The sequence below is a fragment of the Cryptococcus neoformans genome, chromosome 7 (genome assembly GCF_000149245.1).
Source record: "Cryptococcus neoformans var. grubii H99 chromosome 7, complete sequence".
In the NCBI taxonomy this organism is placed as follows: domain Eukaryota; kingdom Fungi; phylum Basidiomycota; class Tremellomycetes; order Tremellales; family Cryptococcaceae; genus Cryptococcus; species Cryptococcus neoformans.
Window position 1 is genome coordinate 468,775 of NC_026751.1, and position 18,634 is coordinate 487,408.

An 18,634-nucleotide genomic window follows, 5' to 3' on the forward strand; every position below is an offset into this window, starting at 1 on the left:
GGGGGGGGGGGGGGGGCTTACCTCTTTCTTGTCATCAGTCTTCTCTCCCTTGGCTTCTTCCACACTTTCCAAACTCATCTTATTCACCTCTTCCAGCAAGCTATCCCCTTCCAGCTCGCTCGAAACCATAAACCTCACACCGGGTTTCCCATCCTCACTCAAGACTGAAAAACTGCCGTCTTTGCCGTCCCGTGGGGTAGAACCATGGATCGAGCTAGTAGGGAGGGAGGAGAGTGAGATATGAGGTGGCGGAGCGATGGCGAGACCGACACCTTGGAGGATGAATGTAGAAGGATCCTTTTCCGCTTGGGCGGCAGATTTGACGGGAGATTTGCGTCGTGGCGGTGGTGGTTGTTGAGTTGTTGACGTCGTGGTAGTTGGAGGCGCTGGCGCGGGAGCTTGAACAGGTTTTGTTGATGATCCCAGCAATTCTGCCTTTTCAACTCCCGTCCTCACCTCTTCTTCTTCGTCTACACTCCGTCCAGCCTCTTCCGCCCTTCTTGTTTCCCTTCCTTCCTTGACCTCTCCATCCACACCTGTCGTCCTTTCCTTGACACGCTCCAACATTCTAGGCGAGATGGAAACCACCACCTCTCCAACCTTGGTCACCACCCTCGATTGCGGCAACAACATGGTTGCTCTATCCAACACATAATCGGTAGTCTCCTCACTCTCCAACGGCGGCTCAAACGTCCTCGCCCAACCTTTTGGCGCTTCAACACCCTTTTCCCATTGTTGTTGCTGGGAGGAGCTGATGGGAGGGAGGCCAAAGCAACGTGGACGAGGGAGGGAAGACGGTTTGGGAAGACGGATGTTGTATGTCCGCCAAGCGGGGGGTGGGGAGCGTGGAGGTTGAGGGTAGGTGATGTCAAAGAACTGAGGGGGTTCGTATTCCGCGGGTGCGGCGGCGGCGGCAGAAGAAACGGCCGCAGAGGCAGAGGGTTTGGAAATTGGTGGTTGAGAGGTCTGGTTTGAGGCCTGGGTGGAAGAGGTGGGTTTCGGTGCGAGGTTGGTGGTGGTCGTTATCGGTTTAGTCTTTTCCTCTTTCACTTGTTCAGCTCTACCAGCCTTGAACGTTTGTTTCTTCTCCACCTCTCCCTTTGCCGGCATCTTGTCCTCCACCTGTATTTCCTTTAGCGCCTCCTCCTTTTCCCTCTCTTTTTCCAACTCCTTCTCCCGCACCTCTTTCTCCCTCGTCTGCTGCATCTCAAGCATAGCAGCTTTTACCCTAGCCAACATTCCATCAAACGATGAGGATGAGAGTGCGGGCTGTTGCGCTGTGGATGACGACGTTGCTGTGGCTGGCATGTGGGCGGTGGAAGAGGAAGGGTTTGGCTGCTGGGCGGTTTCCGGTGATGAAGAAGTTGCTACCAGACCGGCAGAGTCGTAAATCGGTGACGTAACCTTCTTCTCCTCTTCCTTTCCTTCCGCCGGAACTGGGACCGGAACCGACGACCGTTGCGTTTCTTGAGATGATGGAGGTGGTTGCGCACGGGCCCTCCAAGACGGTTCGCTCTCCGCCTTGGAAGGTTTCTCCGCTTCGGGCGAGGCGGTGGGGAATGGTATAAGAGGAGGAGCATCGCGAGGAGGACGTTGGGCGATGGTTAGTTGCGGGGCGGGTTCTGCCCATTTCACTTGCTTTTCTCTTGGTGGCGGTTGCGCGGCGGTGGCAGCAGGGGCGGCAGAAGTCGAAGAGGATGGTTCAGGCTTGGCACTTTGCGATTCAGATTGCGCCTTTAGCTTTTCTTCCAATGCCTTGGCCTTCATCCTCGCCCGTTCTTTCGCGGCTTCACGTTCCTTTTCCTCTTCCAACCTCCTCAAACGTGCTTTCTCTGCGGCAGTATGCATCTCGAGCGATTGTGGATCAGGATCGGTCGAGGTTGTGGAAGCGGGAGGAAGAGGGGCGGTTGTGGATGTGGATGTAGATGGGGCATGGGGGTGGGGATGCGCGTATACAGAGTGAGGTGGTAGACCGGCATTGAACGATCTTCGTCCTGGTTGTACACTTGTCCCCGAGCCTGCTGCACGTTCGCGTTCACGCGCATCGTTCCTACTCTCCCATGGCTGCCTCTGTTCACCCATCCCCACTCCTCCTCCTCCTGCGACGCCTGAAGACGGTGTCGGCCGACTACTCCCCCCCCACGCTGGACGGGAGGGCGCAGAAGATCGCCAAGATCCAGAGGCCGTGCCTGTGCCTGTTGTCCCTGCGCTCGGGCCTTCGCCAGCAGAAGAAGGATCGGCAGTGGCAGAAAGGTGGGGTGGTAAACTCCTCCCTCCCAAACCTGATGCCGATGCTGCTGGCTCTGGTGGTGCAGCACGCCCCGTATCGCCTGTCTCTCTTCCGAGCAACTTGGGTCCCCACGCTCTTTCCCTATCGCCACTCCTTCCTGGATCTAATCTCGTTTGCTCTGGTCGACTCTCCAGGCGGTTGGAAGAGGCATTGAACAATACCCTTTCGTCCTTGGATCTACCATCGTCTCCGGTACGCCGCGGCCATGAACGGTCGAAATCTTCGGCAAAACGGTCTGATTTGGAAACGGGTTGTTCGTCTGTGGATGGAAGTTGAGGTGGTTGCGGGGGAGGGGAAGTGTGAGGGACGTCGGGGAAATCAATCATGTCATCTTCTTCATCTTCCTCCTGTAAATCTCTACATTAGCACGGAAACGTGGAAAGAGACGGGTATATAAAGAGGAGATTGGACTGACGTCCCAGCGGTGCGAATGGGGCTCGAGGCGGGTGAACGTATCGAGTTCTTGGATGATGGCTTGGTTATGCGCTGCTTGGACTTGAGCAGCGAGAGCGGCTGCTTGAGCTGCTGCTTTTTGTCCTGTATCAAAAATGGTTTTAGCTGTGTCGTTGTCGCGCGCGCGCCCGCGGGGGAGATGCGGGACATACCGTCGGCAGCTTCCTTGGCCGTCGGGAACTCGGTCGTCATGCCCGATCTCGATCCTAATCCGCCCATTCTCCATACATTTCTCCCGGCAGTACCAGTACCCAAGCTCGTTCCCGCCAGAGGCGCGGCTGTGCTTGCCGGTATGCTGGCGCTTATTCCCGGCCGTGTGGGTGCGGGCTGGTGGAGGGTGCTGGACGCGGATGACGGAGTGGGCACTGCGGGTTTGGCCCATGGAGATGAATGTGTAGATGACGGCGGCGGATTGGGTGATACCGATGGTTTTGATATAGGCATCGTGTGCAGTTTGGTGGACAGCTGTCTTGATGTAGAGGGAACGGGTACAGGGGAAGCTTGGCGTCCTGCAGATGATAATGAGCAAAAAGTGTTTTAAGCAGACTGGCTTACCATTTTGCTGTTTCTGTGGGCCTGGTGTGGGTGCAGGGGTGGTGGTCTTTGATAAGAACTTTTGGTTTACATTGAGGGACGTGAAGAGCTTCTTCTTTGGCGCTGGTGCAGGCGGAGGTGGCTTCTCCAGAGTGTCTTGCGGCGGCGGCTGCTGTTGCTGCTGTTGCTGCTGCTCGTGCTGCTCGTGCTGCTGCTGCTGCTGCTGCCCGGCGTCGCTGTCCCTCTCGCCCGCCCGCCCGCTGTCCGCCGCCGTCTCGTGTGCGGGTGGTGTGCCATTCTCCTCGTCTGGCATTATGCAACGTGGCTGGCTGTATACAGCATGAGCATTGCCCCCTACATACACCCACATACACCACCGCTCCCGGGGCTAATCCCGAAACGCCGGGGGTGGCACCCGCCGCAGGGAGGGCCATTGCGCCCTCTATGATTCGTCGCCGCTCTCGTCTGCTCCCCCCACGCACCACGATGGCCAGCAGAACGCCCCTCCTCGCCCTCCGCGCAGCCCGCACCGCACGCGCCCCCGCCGCACGGGCCCTCTCCGCCTCCGCCCGCCGCTGGCAGGAGCCGTCGGTGGCGCCGTTCAAGGAGCCCGCAGGCGTAAACCCCGCAGAGAAACTCGCCTCCGTCCAGACGCCCCTCCACCAGTACGGCCAGTACATCCTCACCTCCCTCCCCAAATACGTCCAGCAGTTCTCCGTCTACAAGGACGAGCTCACCATCTACATCCCCCCCCAGGCCGTCCTCCCCGTCTTCACCTTCTTGCGCGACCACACCCAGTGCCAGTACAGGCAGATCGTCGACATCACCGCCGTCGACTTCCCCACCAAGCCCAACAGGTTTGAGGCGAGTGTCGTCGTGTCCGCCGGGAAACATGTATGCTGACTCGGCTCTAGGTCGTCTATCACCTCCTCTCCCACGCCCACCAGTCGCGGATCCGAGTCAAGACCTACGCCGACGAGGTCACCCCTGTCCCCTCTGTCGTTGGTCTGTTCAACGGCGCCAACTGGTTCGAACGTGAGGTCTGGGATATGTATGGTGTCTTCTTCGAGGGCCACCCCGACCTGTGCGTGTTTTTTCTTCTTCTTTTTTTTCTTGTTCTGCATGGGCAAAAAAAGCTTACCCGTGCCAGGCGACGTATCTTGACCGACTATGGATTTGAGGGCCACCCTCTGCGGAAAGACTTCCCTCTTACCGTACGTGCAATTTTTTTTTATTTTATTTTATTCCAACACTCCGCTAACACTCCCACTCCACAGGGTTACACCGAGGTCCGATACGATGACGAAAAGAAGCGGGTCGTCTACGAACCCCTTCAACTCACCCAGGCGTTTAGAAACTTTAACGATGCCGCCTCGCCATGGGAGCAGGTCGGTGGTGGTGACCCCGCGGCCAAGCCCCAGGAGTACAACATTCCTCCGCCCCCAGAGCCCAAGAAGGAGGAGAAGAAGTAGATTTAGAGGAGCGGGATTAGGGTGCGCCACGGATGCATGGGTTTTTTCCTCTCGTCTGCACTGTGTTGTGGAGGGTGGGCGATGAAGAGATGACTGCTGGAGGGTTTTCTGGCCAAGATGGGACATAAAGATGAAACTGAAAGAGAAAAAAGACGTCCTTTGTGGCATGACGGTGTGGTAGTCGAGGCGGAGTGTTTGTGGGCGGCGACAATGATCCTTTGGTGTATTGGTTTCAGTGGTCGGCCAAGCCGCAAGCTGGATTGAAATAAGATTTCCCATCTCATTATCTTATCTCATTCTCAATCCGTTTCCTTCTCCCTTTCCTCCTCATGCCTTGAACCACAACCACTAATACCATCACTAACGACACCTTTAAAATCTCGACACTAACTATGCACCTACTAATCCTCCTTCTGCTCTTCCCACTTACTCTAGCCACATCGCCCGCTACTCCTTCCATCACTTTCACCTCTTTCCCCTCCCCAACACCCACACCCACACCCACACCAGCACCTACCCTGATCCAGCTGGAAGAACGCTGTACCTCGGGCGGCTGCGGCGGTCCCGGCGACGAATCCACCCTCACAGCCGATGTCGTCACCTCCACCATCCTCTCCACCACCTCTGTCCCCTGCTACATCACCACCATCACCACCTCCTCCACCACCCTTACCTCTACCATCTACTCTACCGAAACTATCACATCTACCAAAACGAGTAAAGGGACAGTGTACATCATCGAGTATTCACCGACGCCCGTGGTGTACTCTGCCCCGGTGGAGAGTGTGGTGCAGTTTACGGTAAGTTGGATGAGTTATTGGGTGGAGAGTGAGGGGAGTTATGGGGGTTATACCTATCAAGGCGCAATGACCGTGTATGGAGGAGGGAGTGGTAGTGATGGAGGATGTGAAGCGTGTGAAGCTGCGAGTAAAAGTGTAGCTTTGAATGAGAGCGATAGACCGGCATCGAGCTCGGCGGGAAATGATGGATGGTCGACCGATGTTTCGAACAGGGGAAATGCATGGACACACGTGAACAACGCAGCCGTCGCTGGGGTAGCGACCACCAAAACCCCTGCAGATGGATCCAGAGTTGCCGCGATCACGCGCATGACCACAGCCGGTGGCAGCAGCGGACAGGGATGGGTGAATTGGAGTGCAGCGAAGCGAAAGGTGGATCCAAGTTCGGGGAGGACGAAGATGGGCTGGGTGGTCAGTGTTGGGATGGGGTTGGTTGGAGTGAGGGTGGTGATGGGTTTTTTGTAATAGTCTGTTGTTGGTTAATCTGTTACATGCCATTTTCATCTCTTTCCGTTTTCTGGACTGTATTGTCCGGGGTCGTGCGATAGCAAGACTACTTGAAGAGGTATCGCCAATGATCACACATCCTTGATGAAACGAGTTTTGCGACTAACTACCGCCGAGTGATGATGGCACGAAGGATGATGTAGACATCGTCACACCTAACTCGTCGGTGGTAGTCCAGTCGGACTGGATTTGACCCAAGTAAAAATACCTTGAAGATGTTACCAAAGTACATGCTCTCCATCGCTTCATCACTTCTCTCAGCAACGACGGTCAAGTCAAGTTCATTCATCGTACGTACGTATTACTACGCAGGAATGAAGAACGATTCATATTATATAATAGTATTAGTAGTAGCTGCTAATATCAAAAGGTTTGAGTCTGCCGCAAACGTCTCCATGGTTAAAGCATCGGGCCCATCTCCCTCATGAGCTTAGTCATAAGTTTCAGTAGAATTTCATCCTTGGTAGGCCACGCTATTCATATCCCTGTATATCTCTCACCTTGCACATAATTCACATTTTACATGGTCAGAGTGTAATGCAAAAAAGGCAAAACACAACAAGCCCTCATGGTGTAGTGGTAACACGAAGGTCTCATACGACGTTAGCTTCGCGGTTAACGGCAATCCTCAGCTCTGAGTTCGATTCTCAGTGAGGGCATTTGTATTTTTGTTTTTGAGTTTTCCACATCTAATCCTATTTTTTTTAAAAAAGCTATGTACCGAATGCAAAATATCGGGACGCTGATTGTAGTTATGCTTATAATTATAACAGGTGTCCAAGAACATTGAGGTTTGGAAAAAGACTACTTGGAGAACGTGATAAGAACCTATTTTCGTACCGGCCTTGCCTGTTTGATCGCACGTTGACAGACAGTCACAGTTAAGAACTCGTTACATTATTTCCTTATTTTACTCGAGTTTTTTTTTTACACAGGATCTGTAATGGTTGCTGAAAGCCACGCTATCGAAAAAAAATATATATACACTACCCTAGTCTTATCCTACCACCACCTGAACCATTTTCCCCATCCTCGTCTTCGTCGTGTATCCCCATCAGGAGCCTCTTCACCCGCTTCATTCTCCGACACTGGCGTCCCAGTCTCCTCATCCTCCAACGCACGTCGCTTCACTACCCTCGACCCGATAGTCCCTTCCTCACCTTCATCTTCTTGATCTTCCTCATCTTCAGACTCATCTCGAGTCTTGCGCTTTTTACTGGCAGTCTTTGAACTCGCCTCGGAAGTAGACTCCTCGTCTTCTTTGGCTGTTTCTTCTTCTTCTTCCTGCTCTGAATCTGTATCCTCGTCCTGGGTACTCCCTTCCTCATCTCCTTCATCGGGCCGATAAGAAGCGTTATTTTGTTCACGGGTGGAGGATGGCGTTTTGCGTAAAGCTGGCTTGGCTAGTGACTGTTGGTCCGACTCGGACTGGGACACTGTGGTTGATCCAGAGGGGTGGTAGGATGGGTGGTTATCAATTTCTTCGGCAGGCAAGAACCTCGCCGATCGCCTGGGGGTCTGATGGACTTGGGGCTGTTCCTCAACCGTCTTTTCCCGCTCTCCTCTCTGTCCCGTCTCAACCTCAGCCCCGCCCTCCTGGACCGCTTCCAGCTCCATTTCATGTTCTGCTGTTCCCTCCAACGCCTCTTCTCTTCTTACAGAGCTCAAGCGGGTAGACCTCCTTGGAGTCTGTAGTAGTCGCCTGGATGAGGGCCCTGGAGACCCCGCGGTAGAATAATCATCGCCCACTTCGGTAGTGTATGATCCAGCAGGCTCTAATGAAGGTTCTTTGCTCTTCTTGCGTGGGGTGAGGGACTCGGGAGGTTCGAGTGAGACGCCAGAACGCCTGAGTGCGGAACGGGTGCCGATAGGCGATGCACGGGGCTTGTGTGGGCTAGCGGTTGTACTTTGCTCACCAAGCTGTGCACTGGTAGATTTCCTCTTCCTGTGGCCCCTGCTGATGGTGCTTGTAGGCGTTTCTGTCTTTTTAGACGATCCCTCTTCTGCCTCTGGCAATCTAGCACCCTTATTGGCATAGAGCAAATAGCAGCATCCTTCGTCAAAGATTTGCAGGCCCACGATTCGTCTGATCTTGGTACACAATACTGGGTGGAGGACTTCATTGTCGTGGGACATTTGACACTTTCTCGCCTCCTGTTCCTCTTCATCTGTCGGCACACCTTGCACGATGGCTTCATCTTCTTCAATTTGCTCCACGTTGGCGAGCGAACAGTGGGGAGCAAGGATGACGGCTTCCAGTCCGTAGTCGGCCACTTTGAGCTTTTCGTAGTAACAGTTTGACCTGGTAACTGGGGGTGGAGGTGGGGAGCCTTCGGCACGCCCACGAGACCGCGTACGTCTATGAGTATGTGTCTCGCTCTGCGTTTGGCTCGCCTGAGAAGCAGCAGCAGCAGCTCCAGAAGCAAGGTTGTGGTGGTGTCGCAATCGCTCGATGGCCGAGGTGGTCATGATAAGAGGAGGACGTTCGGGAGAATCATCGACAAGGACGGGGACGGGTCCGGAGTGTCGATCATCGTTGAGGACTTGTTCTTCGTCGATAGGGGTAGGGCTGAAAGCTCTACCTTTGCCCTTGTCCTTGGATTCAGACTTGTCCTCGACATCTTCTTCGTCCTGCTGGGTTGCTGCTTTAACTTCTACATCTTCTGTTGGTGGCTCCTCAATTCCGATTTTCTCTTCGGCAAGTTCACCTCGATCTTCGGTCTGCCTGCCGACATCCATCATTGCGTCAAGAGGCAAAGGTTCTTGTTCCTTTTCGACAGATTCTGGGCTCTTTGAAAGCTCAACCGGTTCGCTTTCGACCATCTCCACCTCAACCTCCTCGCGCGCCTTTTCTCTCTGCTCCTCTCTCCCGCGCTCCAGCGCTTCCACGAGCTCAACATCATAGTCATCCTGGGGGGCCATCGGGATCGGTATATCCTCGTCAAACGTCATTGGACCGGCTGTTCCTTTTGCGTTCTGCACCTCCTCCTCTGTCTTTTCCGCTTCATCCACCGTATCACCAGCAGCAGCAGCAGCAGCGACGCCGGCGGCCACGCTACCGCTAGCGTCCTCCTCTTGTCCATCCTCGACCATCAGACTCTCAGTCGGCGCTCGGGACCTCGGTTCAAGATGATGCGGCGTAATGGGAGCTTCCAAGTACGAGTCAACAGGGGGAAGGCGCGGGTCCGGGAACTGCACGGGTGTAGCCGCGCGTGAGACTGCGGCGGAGATGTCACCGCCATCGCCAACTGGACGAGGATCAGCAGGGGGTTCGACAATGAGGGAAGGTGAGGAAGGCGCTCTGGGTTTGAGATCATGAGGATCAATAGGTGCTTGCGTGTTGGTGTCTGGGGGTGCACCCTTTGGGTCCGGGAACTCGATGGGAGTTTGTTGGTGCTGTTCGTCGTTGGTGATGCTTGGCGGGGTGGAGGGGATGTCGATGTCGATGTCATCGACTCGGGGGGATTCGTCTGGTGGTAGTTGCACGATGACGGATGCGGTAGCTGGCGGGTGGGGCCGGAGGGAGTGAGGGGAGAGCGGAGCGATTTGAGAGGTGGGTGGTGGGGGGGCAGCAGGGTCCGGCAGGTTCGTATCTGCATCTGCGTTGTCTGCAGTTTCCGGCAGAGTTTCGGAAGATGCGGATACGGCGCGGGGAGATGGGTCACCACCACCACCACCATCTGGGACAGTTTCATCCTGGATGGCTGGTTCTTCACTTTGCTTTTCTAATCACGATAAATCAGCAAATCGCATACAACTTGTTTTATGTATAACCCGCCCTGTGAAAAAAACACTCACGTGTCGCCTCTGTAAAAGCATCATCTACCGGCAATCCTTCATCGCCTTTGACAAGTTCTTGCTGCTCCCCAACTGTCGTCCCATTCGTGGCAACAGCAAATGGACTCTCCGGATGCGGCGCTTGAATCTCTGGTTCGATCCCAACCCGCGCATGCTCATCAACATCCATTCCCTCTTCCTGTCCTTCATTTCTTGCACCAGGACCAGTCTCCATACTTTCCAACACCTCTCGCTGCTCGTCTTTTTGTTTTCCAAAGATAAAATAAAAATTCATTAGCGTTAAAAAAAGGGATAAATAGGTACCGGGGCTTATGAACGACCTACGTCTGATTTGAATAGTTATCTCGATCGGCTCTTCCTCCTCCCTTGTCAAAGCCAAATCTAAAGCGAAAGGCTCGACATTAGAATCTCGTTGTTCTTCACCAGCACCCTCTACAGGTATGTGAACATTAACATCTGCAGTCTGTCCATCTTCCTCCGCATCATCCTCCGCATCATCCTCCTCGACCACCACCGCATCTTCTTCCTCCTCCTCCGCAACAAATTCCGAGAGCCACGAGGTTTCCTGGATTGCTTCGAGAGTGGATAAACGTGCCCGCCCAACGTCTCTCTCTCCCTCTCCCACCCCTTCAGGGACACTTGGCACAAAATCGATATCCGCATCAACCGTTTGGGAACCCGTCGCGATGGTTACCACCCCATCGTCCTCGGCTTGCCCTGCATCTTCTGGTGCTTCGCCTGTGGGCACGTCTATAATCTCTGTGACTGTAAGATCCGTGTCTCCTGCTTGCGGGCTTTGCTGCTGCTGCTGTTGTTGTTGTTCAGCTGCGTCAGGTGTGGGGGTAGTAGCTATTCCCACGCGTCAACCGGATCTTTGTGAATGTAGTGAAAAAGGATCATATGGGTTCAAAAAGAGAAAAAAAAAAAAAGTCACGTACAAGGGAATTCAACTTGTTCATTCCGTTCGATATCCATTTTCCCATCATCATCATCTATCAGCTCATCTTCATCTTCATCTCCATCTTCCATCTCTTCAATCTCTTCAATCTCTATGATCTCGGTGATTCGCGTGGTGGTTTCAGAGGTTTCGACGGGGATGCCTACGATTGGCGCGGATAGTTCGACTTGGACATTTTCTTCTTGCAGAGATACTTTTTCTTGTTCAGTACCTTGATCAAAAAGATCTAATGGTATTTGTTGTTGTTCTTCCTCTTCCTCTTCTTCTTCTTCTTCCTCGTCCATCTCGTCATCTTCCTCTTCCATCTCATCATCTTCCTCTGCCTCATTATTAACAAACCAAGACGGCTGTCGAATCTGCTCTTCCTCCTCCTCCTCCTTCTCCTCCTCCTCCTCCTCCTCCTTCCGTGGTCCAGTGTCAGACTCCTCGTCTGACACTTCTTCCTCGGATGACGAGCCGATTTCAATCACCTCCCGAACAGTGGGTGTCTGTACTTTGATCGGTGATTCCTCTTCATCTATTTCCTTGTTAGTATCTTTTGGATATGAGAGGGCTTTTTTTGGCAACATACCAGATGGCTCATCTACCAATTCGTCTTTTCCCTCTTCCTCCTCTTCACTGTATTCTTCGCTGTATTCTTGAACGTCTGGCGCCTGTTCTCTTTCATCCCCGCTCGTCACGACATCCTCGTCATACACACCATCAGCCTCTTCCTCTTCCTCCTCATCCTCATAATACTCTGCATCTTGATCCCCTTCCTCCTGCGGTGGAGACGCCATACCCTGCGATACATGATGCACCAAATCCTGCAGGAAGCCTGCATCAATCTGGTACCCTTCCTGCAGCAAATTGGGGTCAATCTGCATCGCATCCTGGTCCACGGTGAGGGCGTGGCCGCCGCCGAGGGGGGGGACGGCGGGGGAAGCAGCTGTGAGGGGCGCGCCGGGGTCGGCGTAGGGTGTGGGCGCGTCGGTGAGCAGGCCGGTTTGGAGTGGGAGGCGGGGCGGGGGCTGGGGGGAGTCGGACTCGCCAATGTATTCGATGCCGTCGGACTCGTCGCCGCGGTCGGCATACGCTGCAGCATAGGCATCGCCGTCTGAGCCGACATAGGCCTGGTTGTCCTCCTCTGGGACGACGCCGTAGCGCGGGTCGAAGCCGCCGTGGTCGTCGTACAGCTCGTCGTGCTCCTCTCTGTCGTACGGGTACGCGCTGTACTGGGCGTGGTCGGGGTAGCCCCCGGATGGCTCGGGGGGGGAGGGGGAGGGGGAGGGGGGCGACGGTGGGCGTATGCCACGTGCAATCTTCTGCTGCAGCCCGTCGAGCCACGCGTGGATCTCCCCAGGGGGGAACCGGCTGTACGGCCCCGGCGGCCGGATGCGCTGCGGAGGGGGCGGGGGGGGCGGAGGAAGCATCGGGGGGGGGGGAGAGTGACGAAAGAGCAAGGAGCGCGATGATTTCAGACATGACTAGACAGCGACGTGGTGTCCCGATCCAGCCTCCACTTTCCCGCCGCAAAAGTTGATGTCTGAAGTTTCACTTCCCCTTCACATCTCACACACCCACCATGGCCCCACAGGAACTCGTCCTCTCAGCCCCGTCCTCCGCCTCCACAGCGGCCATACATCTCCACGACCTCCTCACCTCCTCCTCCGTCCACGCATTCAAGCCATGCACCACTGCACCCTACTCGCTCGCACATGTCCCCACCTACAACGACCAGGGCGGCGCAGTCTTTGCAGTCCAGGAGGACAAGGCTCTCCTCCACGTCTGGGCATGGCAAAAGGTCTGCTGTACCCTCTACCTGGGAAGCGCGTATGCTAACACACACACACACGAAAATAGGACCAAATGCATCTCAAGCTGCATCTTCCTGAAAAGATGACCTGCTTCACCGTCTCTCCCAACGGCTACTGGGCAGCAGCCGGTTCCCACAACGGCCACATCTACCTCTGGGAACTATCTTCTGGTCTCTTGGTATCTTCCCATACCGGCCACTATCGCGCTCTGACCTCTTTGACATTCACCCCGGACTCTCGACTCTTGATTTCCACATCCTTGGATTCTTCAACGCACATCTACCTCGTATCCCAACTGATCGATCCAGAGGATCCTACGAAAGCGGGAAAACCCTATGGGACCCTCAAGGATCATAACCTTGCAGTGCGATGTATCGGACTTGGACGCGTTGCGGGTAGTCAAGGCGGTAGACTATGGACTGCTTCAGATGATGGAACCGTCAAAGTATGTCTTCTCTTTTTTTTTTTTATGCACCATTCACTGAGCACGCCACGCACAGATGTGGTCTCTCCACCCTCCATTCGATCTTCTCTGCACATTCGTCCTTCCCCCCACATGCACCCCTACCACCCTCGCCGTCGACCCCTCTGAACGATTCTTCTACGTCGGCACCACCCAAGGCGACGTCTACCACATCCCCTTATTCCGGAAACGAACCGTCCTTGGCGATCACCAACACCATCACCAACACCCCTCCGCCCTTGAATCGCCGCAGGATGAATGGGAAGCCGTCGGCGGTGGAGCCGAACATGCTTCAGCGTCTGCACCGATCAAGACCCAAGGCGCTGTCATCTCTCTCAAAGACGCCAAAGAGTCCATCACCTCTCTCGCCCTCTCCCTCTCCTCCACACATCTCCTCGTCGGCACCTCTGCAGGCACCATCCAAATCCACTCACTCCCTTCTCATCAGCATCTACGTACCCTCTCCCCACACGCCGGACCCGTCACGCATCTCAGCACACTCTTACGTCCGGCCGACCTCGTGGGCAGCGTAGGCGCAAAGAGCGAAGAAATACCCATCATGGAGATCAAACCGCTCGACCGGCTCAAACATCGCTCCCCGCAAGAATCCCACGAACTCACCGTCCTCCTTCGTCCATCTACATCTACATCGTATCCGGCCTCTCTCCTCTCTGATCTTCGACTCCCCCCCCGCGCACCGCTCACCAAGCTAGGCGGCAGACAGCAGGCGGTGGTGGGAAATGCAGGGACGACGGGCGAACAGATGGAACGGTTGTTGGCAGAGAATAAGAGGTTGAAAGCGGCGTTTGATAGGGCGGAGAAGATTAATGAAAAGCTGTGGGACAAGGTGATGGATGTGAAGTTGGGAACATCATAGATAGATAAATATTTTATTTTATTTTTTGGATAAAAAAGAGTATTTTGTAACGTTTATGCATTTGGACATTCATAGGGTATTGATTTTCAATTATTTTTTTCTTTTCACATGGCCTCTCCATCCAAATCTTCCATCTGCTCTCCATCCAAATCTTCCATCTGCTCTCCATCCAAATCTTCCATCTGCTCTCCATCCAAATCTTCCATCGCCTCCCCGTCCAAATCTTCATCCTCAAACAAAGATCTGACAGCTAACGGTACTGATTCTCCCGCAGCAACAGGAGCAGAGGCAGAAGCAGCAACAGCAACAGCAACAGGAGCAGCCTGTGGATTGATCCTCTTAAAACTACTCTTAAACCCACTCCTCTCAAACTTGTCTTCCTCCTCTTCCACTTTTTGCGTTTCCTCCATCTTTCTCTGCGCTTCCTCCGCCGCCTCCAACTTGGCCTTGTCAACCCATACGCCCTGTGGGGTCTTGACAAGTGCAGAGAGAGGCTTGTCGCCTACCAACACGGCACGGAAGAGTTCGGCCGTATCGGTGTTGAATACAATCCTATTGCAAGGCAAAAAAAGAGTCAGCAAAAAAGCGATAAGTTCATAACGATAAAAAACCACTTGCCATCTTTCCCAGATATCCAGCACATTCCCCACCTGCCCTCTAAACACATCCGCACTAATCTTACCCGAATACGCCATCAAACTCTTCTCCACCGTATTCAAATGCGCCAGCACAGGCGGTAACCGATGCTCAAACGCGTGGCGGTACCGCCAAACGTTTGGTAAAGGCGACGCAGAGTTGTGCAGGATATCAGAGATGAGGTGAAGGCGCGCAATCTTTCGCGGTACGGGCGTCGAATCCACCTGGACAGACTGACAGATGATATCCGCAATCTCATCCGCAGCTTCAGCTCGTTTGAGCGCAAACTCCATCCCCCGCGCAATCTCCGCCCTTTTCCCAGTCATCACACGTAACATGGCCTCAAACCGCCTTCTCGCAAGTCGGCCAAGTTTACCCTTGGACGTTCGCTCCTTTTCGGAATCCTCGGCCAAGTCGGAAGAGTATAAAGAGGCGTAACCGTCGTCGTTGAATGTCTCGGGTGGTGGAGAGGGGATGCGGTGGTGTGATGAAAGTGTGGATTGGTAAAGGTGGTAGTCGGGAAGCTTCACCCCCCTAGTCAGTACAGTTCTTTAAAAAAAGAAAGAAAAAAGAAAAGTGTCATAGATGGCCTACCTTGTCGTCATACAAAAAGGCAAACTTTGGGTTTTCCCTTTCCTTTTCCATCAAAACACCTTCAAATCCTTTACCATGTTCCTTTACGCGGTTTGCAACGGTCTTGATAAACCTCCTATGTTCTTCAGGGATACTATCCAGCCATTTTTCTTTGGATGTCCGTCTAGGGGAAGGGGAACGAGAATAGGAGGAGGAGGAGGAATATGAGTATGAACGGGAACGATGCGATTTCTTTCTAGGAGGGCTGCGATCCCTTGATCGTGATCTTGATCTTCTTCGCTTGTGATTGTCACTTGTGATATCTAATTGTAGGTTTAGTCTCTTCTTTTTCTCTGTGTGTTGGGGATAAAAAAAAGAAAAAAGAAAAAGACTAACCAAAAAGAGCTTTGAGGGGCTTTGCGACAGGCTTGCTCCACCCTACTCGAATCGAATTTCCCATCCATTCTGACCCGTCCAGCTCTTTCACGGCCCGTTCAGCATCTTTCCGTTCCATATATGACACAAAACCAGTGAGACCCCGTCGCGTGCTTGCTTGGCTGAATGCTTCGTCGCCTCGGGCTACAAACAACGTCAATTCCTTGACACACAGATAAATAAATAAAAAGAGTAGAAACTCACGCCACATGATTTTGACAGTCGCCACCGGTCCTTGCTTTGCAAAGTGCAAACCGAGAATCTCTTCTGTGATCTCTTGAGGCAAATTTGACTGCTCGAAAGGTTAGATATTTTATATTTGGCTGGCTTCATGCTGGACACCCACAATGAACAAATTGGTGCTCTATTCCAGGATTAGCCAAACATCTAAAATAAAACTAAAAAAATAAAGACGTACTTCATGGTCAAAACCACTTCCGCCAGTTTCCCATGCTAGTTGCACATGAAATCGATTAGCTCAAGATGGTTCACAGCTTCATCAACGGCAGATTGTCGGTACAGACCTGCAAGGGCAGTTACTGAGGATCCCTCCTTCTTTGCAATCTGACTGAATTTTTGTTCACGGGCGTTCTGGTTACTACAGTTCCCTTCAGTATCAATAAAGAGGCGGAGAGGGGCTGCTTTTGAAAGATGCATACTGCTTGATTTCTTCCAAGAATGAATCCATGGCTCTCTTGCCCCTTGGCTTCGGCCCACTGGGTGGAGGAGGCGGTGATGGCGCCCTGACAGGCATAGGTTTTGGCTGTGATCTGTCAGCCACTGATTTGGTCAGTAACCACTGAACTTACTCTGCCGTAGCCCATAGCAGCTGGACCTCTAGGGGGCGCAAAAGACATTGGCGCTCCCATCGGCGCCCCTCCGGCCCTGACAAACCCTCCCCCAGGCCCAATTGGTCTTCCTCGAAAACCCCTCATACCTGCGTGACCTGAAGAGCTTCCCTCAGCCGATCCCTCAAACTCCCTCTCAATCTCTGCCATAACCAGTGCTGCCGCTCTGAGATAAGGCCATGTCAGTGGACAGTGCGGATTCAAGATATGGCTTGCAGCGTTACTTTTCCTCTTCAATCCGCTTACGTTCCTCTGCTTCCTTTTCCAAATCACGTTTTGTCTTTTTGGTGATACCTTGAGAAAAGGTCTTGCTCTTGAGCGCGGTCAATTCCAGTTGATGCTGTGACGAATCATGGTCAGACTTGGCGGCTATACACACACAAAAAAAGAGACCATGACTTGCTTTGGGGACATCTTCTTCGCCTTCCGAGTCCGAGCCTGCGAATTTGGAGAGGTCTAATCTGCGGGACATGATGAGGTGCAGAGGTGGAGCGGGTAATAAACTTTATGGGTATGGCAAGTTGTTATCCAATAATACGCATCATGTTCATGCTTGTGAAGCAAAGTAGGATGGGCGCGGAACCAAAAATCTCGGCCAGCGTAGATTCCGAGAGATATTCGTTGTTGCAGCCAGCTTCGTGTAGATGATCGCAGCGCAGTGGTCATGGTGATTCGAATCTCGAAACAGCTGAACTCGTATTGCGTCTCTTTCCACAACTTCTATCCAGGATCACCTTGATAATAATCGCGGAACGACATAATATATTCAAAGATAGGAAATAAAAATGGACCCCAACTCCATCATGACGCCTGCCACAGGCGCAATCTCGTCACGCTTCGAATCTCAATCGTCTATTGATGAGGCGAGAGAGAACAGAAAGAAGGAATGGGCCGAGGCATACGCTAGGTAATTTGATGCGCATACCAGTAGATTTTGCCTGCTAACCTGATTTTAGAATTGGCCAGGAGCCGCCTCCCGAGGAGCCGGAAACTGACTACGATGCCCGTACTCTCTATGAACGGTTACAAGCACAAAAGGTGTGGCCTCTCTTGCGCGCCCACTCATACGATCCACGTCCCAAGCTTACGCCTCTTGTTATCTTATAATAGGAATTGAAAAAGGAGGAATGGGATTCGAAGATGAAATTATCGAATCAATGGCGAGGACTTAACGCTGATGAACAACGGTTCCTTGCGGAGAAGGAAGCTGAAAAGAGAGCGGAACAGAAAAAGCTGGAGGAACGTGAAGCCGAGGAGATGAGGGCATACAGAGAGTACGTCCCTGCATCTATACTGACTGTCCGGTCAGTGATGGCACAAAACTGACAGCAGGATTCACAGACGGCTAGCGGCGAGAAATACGTCTCAAGCAGATGATTCGCCACCCATTGTGTCAGCAGTAGCTAAACCTGCCCCTCCAAAGAAGATTCCCTCTAAAGATGTCAAGAAAAAGGACATGAAATCATTAATGAAGGGTGTGGTGGTCAAGAAGAAGCCAAAGGCTCCTGCCGCATCCTCTGTGGACAAACCCTCTACGGCGTCTGAAGCTGCTGAAAGACCAGACTCATCCTCTTCCAAGCCCTCAGAACCGGAAGTGAACAATAAAACCGGGACCAAGAGGGAGGCGCCAAGCGACGTTACAGACGCCGAGGATGAAAAGAGACAGAAGCTGGAAGAAGACAAGGCATAGACGATTCGATACATAGTCAATTTACTGTTGTAATGCACTGTGCAGGGCAGAGCATATAGCTCTATCAGATCTATACCGCCAATTATCCAATCCAACTAGTACCTGCTTTAAACAATAAAATTTGCCTCCTCGGAATGTAATAATTTAGTATCCAAATTTCCGGGTAACATCTTTGTACCCACTAGTTGAAGCACAGACATTTATCTTTATCGACCTTCAAGGGCAAGTTTGGCTCTTAAAGGCAATGCATACACTATTAACGCGGAACTGCTATTGCATCATGCTTAATAGATGCTGGGTTACGGTGCTAAGGTGACAAAACATTGCCATTTTTTATGATGGCAAGAGAAATCCGCAAAAGCAAAAAAAAAACAAATGCCCTCACTGAGAATCGAACTCAGAGCTGAGGATTGCCGTTAACCGCGAAGCTAACGTCGTATGAGACCTTCGTGTTACCACTACACCATGAGGGCTTAATAAAAGTTAGGGTTTTGGCGTATATAT

General features: G+C 52.9%; 7 protein-coding genes and 3 non-coding genes; 5 read left to right on the forward strand and 5 right to left on the reverse strand.

Annotated features, from left to right (window-relative positions):
* Window positions 1–3,647, reverse strand: part of CNAG_07665 (hypothetical protein) — a gene marked incomplete at its 5' end in the record, with an annotated part of 5,131 nt that extends 1,484 nt beyond the window's left edge. Inside the window, 4 exons of the mRNA XM_012194930.1 lie at window positions 22–2,637; window positions 2,706–2,827; window positions 2,896–3,252; window positions 3,299–3,647. Coding sequence (XP_012050320.1) covers window positions 22–2,637; window positions 2,706–2,827; window positions 2,896–3,252; window positions 3,299–3,647 — 3,444 coding nt within the window. The remainder of the gene's footprint in view (window positions 1–21; window positions 2,638–2,705; window positions 2,828–2,895; window positions 3,253–3,298) is intronic.
* A 58-nt stretch (window positions 3,648–3,705) lies between these two features.
* CNAG_07177 (NADH dehydrogenase (ubiquinone) Fe-S protein 3) lies at window positions 3,706–5,028 on the forward strand. XM_012194931.1 has 4 exons: window positions 3,706–4,141; window positions 4,192–4,361; window positions 4,428–4,491; window positions 4,555–5,028. The coding sequence occupies exons 1-4, from the start codon at window positions 3,722–3,724 to the stop codon at window positions 4,747–4,749; spliced, it is 849 nt and encodes a 282-aa protein (XP_012050321.1). The 5' UTR covers window positions 3,706–3,721; the 3' UTR covers window positions 4,750–5,028.
* A 26-nt stretch (window positions 5,029–5,054) lies between these two features.
* Window positions 5,055–6,014, forward strand: CNAG_07176 (hypothetical protein; the record flags this gene model as incomplete). Its single annotated transcript, XM_012195398.1, has 1 exon — window positions 5,055–6,014. Exon 1 carries the CDS (start codon window positions 5,142–5,144, stop codon window positions 6,012–6,014), a length of 873 nt encoding a protein of 290 aa, XP_012050788.1. The 5' UTR covers window positions 5,055–5,141.
* On the reverse strand, window positions 5,095–6,156 carry CNAG_12651. Its single transcript, XR_001045957.1, has one exon. It is a non-coding gene; the product is annotated as a hypothetical RNA (non-coding RNA).
* A 462-nt stretch (window positions 6,157–6,618) lies between these two features.
* CNAG_10083 lies at window positions 6,619–6,715 on the forward strand. The gene has a single exon. It is a non-coding gene; the product is annotated as a tRNA-Met (tRNA).
* A 216-nt stretch (window positions 6,716–6,931) lies between these two features.
* CNAG_06683 (hypothetical protein) lies at window positions 6,932–12,227 on the reverse strand. XM_012195385.1 has 5 exons: window positions 11,384–12,227; window positions 10,793–11,329; window positions 10,179–10,703; window positions 9,855–10,094; window positions 6,932–9,781 (listed from the first exon to the last, which is right to left on the reverse strand). Exons 1-5 carry the CDS (start codon window positions 12,222–12,224, stop codon window positions 7,059–7,061), a joined length of 4,866 nt encoding a protein of 1,621 aa, XP_012050775.1. The 5' UTR covers window positions 12,225–12,227; the 3' UTR covers window positions 6,932–7,058.
* A 52-nt stretch (window positions 12,228–12,279) lies between these two features.
* On the forward strand, window positions 12,280–14,027 carry CNAG_06684 (pre-rRNA-processing protein IPI3). The gene is made up of 3 exons (XM_012195386.1): window positions 12,280–12,595; window positions 12,655–13,053; window positions 13,109–14,027. Exons 1-3 carry the CDS (start codon window positions 12,377–12,379, stop codon window positions 13,946–13,948), a joined length of 1,458 nt encoding a protein of 485 aa, XP_012050776.1. The 5' UTR covers window positions 12,280–12,376; the 3' UTR covers window positions 13,949–14,027.
* Window positions 13,990–16,981, reverse strand: CNAG_06685 (U2-associated protein SR140). XM_012194932.1 has 12 exons: window positions 16,844–16,981; window positions 16,665–16,780; window positions 16,402–16,606; window positions 16,252–16,355; window positions 16,117–16,190; window positions 16,011–16,045; window positions 15,939–15,956; window positions 15,797–15,884; window positions 15,554–15,736; window positions 15,179–15,480; window positions 14,567–15,108; window positions 13,990–14,500 (listed from the first exon to the last, which is right to left on the reverse strand). The coding sequence occupies exons 1-12, from the start codon at window positions 16,910–16,912 to the stop codon at window positions 14,053–14,055; spliced, it is 2,184 nt and encodes a 727-aa protein (XP_012050322.1). The 5' UTR covers window positions 16,913–16,981; the 3' UTR covers window positions 13,990–14,052.
* A 111-nt stretch (window positions 16,982–17,092) lies between these two features.
* CNAG_06686 (hypothetical protein) lies at window positions 17,093–18,382 on the forward strand. XM_012195387.1 has 4 exons: window positions 17,093–17,347; window positions 17,397–17,478; window positions 17,551–17,714; window positions 17,782–18,382. The coding sequence occupies exons 1-4, from the start codon at window positions 17,226–17,228 to the stop codon at window positions 18,128–18,130; spliced, it is 717 nt and encodes a 238-aa protein (XP_012050777.1). The 5' UTR covers window positions 17,093–17,225; the 3' UTR covers window positions 18,131–18,382.
* A 124-nt stretch (window positions 18,383–18,506) lies between these two features.
* CNAG_10084 lies at window positions 18,507–18,603 on the reverse strand. The gene has a single exon. It is a non-coding gene; the product is annotated as a tRNA-Met (tRNA).
* Between the last annotated feature and the right edge of the window lie 31 nt (window positions 18,604–18,634).

Bases quoted from the DNA above. Each gene is read 5' to 3' on its own strand.
- CNAG_06684 (XM_012195386.1), top strand. From the start codon at position 12,377: ATGGCCCCACAGGAACTCGTCCTCTCAGCCCCGTCCTCCGCCTCCACA. The intron at 12,596-12,654 runs GTCTGCTGTACC...ACACGAAAATAG, and splicing joins ACGTCTGGGCATGGCAAAAG to GACCAAATGCATCTCAAGCT. The intron at 13,054-13,108 runs GTATGTCTTCTC...CGCCACGCACAG, and splicing joins CAGATGATGGAACCGTCAAA to ATGTGGTCTCTCCACCCTCC.
- CNAG_06686 (XM_012195387.1), top strand. From the start codon at position 17,226: ATGGACCCCAACTCCATCATGACGCCTGCCACAGGCGCAATCTCGTCA. The intron at 17,348-17,396 runs GTAATTTGATGC...ACCTGATTTTAG, and splicing joins TGGGCCGAGGCATACGCTAG to AATTGGCCAGGAGCCGCCTC. The intron at 17,479-17,550 runs GTGTGGCCTCTC...ATCTTATAATAG, and splicing joins AACGGTTACAAGCACAAAAG to GAATTGAAAAAGGAGGAATG.
- CNAG_06683 (XM_012195385.1), bottom strand. From the start codon at position 12,224: ATGCTTCCTCCGCCCCCCCCGCCCCCTCCGCAGCGCATCCGGCCGCCG. The intron at 10,704-10,792 runs GTACGTGACTTT...GCGTGGGAATAG, and splicing joins TGAACAAGTTGAATTCCCTT to CTACTACCCCCACACCTGAC. The intron at 9,782-9,854 runs GTGAGTGTTTTT...TATCGTGATTAG, and splicing joins TGCTTTTACAGAGGCGACAC to AAAAGCAAAGTGAAGAACCA.
- CNAG_06685 (XM_012194932.1), bottom strand. From the start codon at position 16,912: ATGTCCCGCAGATTAGACCTCTCCAAATTCGCAGGCTCGGACTCGGAA. The intron at 16,607-16,664 runs GTAACGCTGCAA...GCCTTATCTCAG, and splicing joins AAGCGGATTGAAGAGGAAAA to AGCGGCAGCACTGGTTATGG. The intron at 15,109-15,178 runs GTAGGCCATCTA...AGGGGGGTGAAG, and splicing joins CCTTTTTGTATGACGACAAG to CTTCCCGACTACCACCTTTA.
- CNAG_07177 (XM_012194931.1), top strand. From the start codon at position 3,722: ATGATTCGTCGCCGCTCTCGTCTGCTCCCCCCACGCACCACGATGGCC. The intron at 4,362-4,427 runs GTGCGTGTTTTT...TACCCGTGCCAG, and splicing joins TTCGAGGGCCACCCCGACCT to GCGACGTATCTTGACCGACT. The intron at 4,492-4,554 runs GTACGTGCAATT...CCCACTCCACAG, and splicing joins GGAAAGACTTCCCTCTTACC to GGTTACACCGAGGTCCGATA.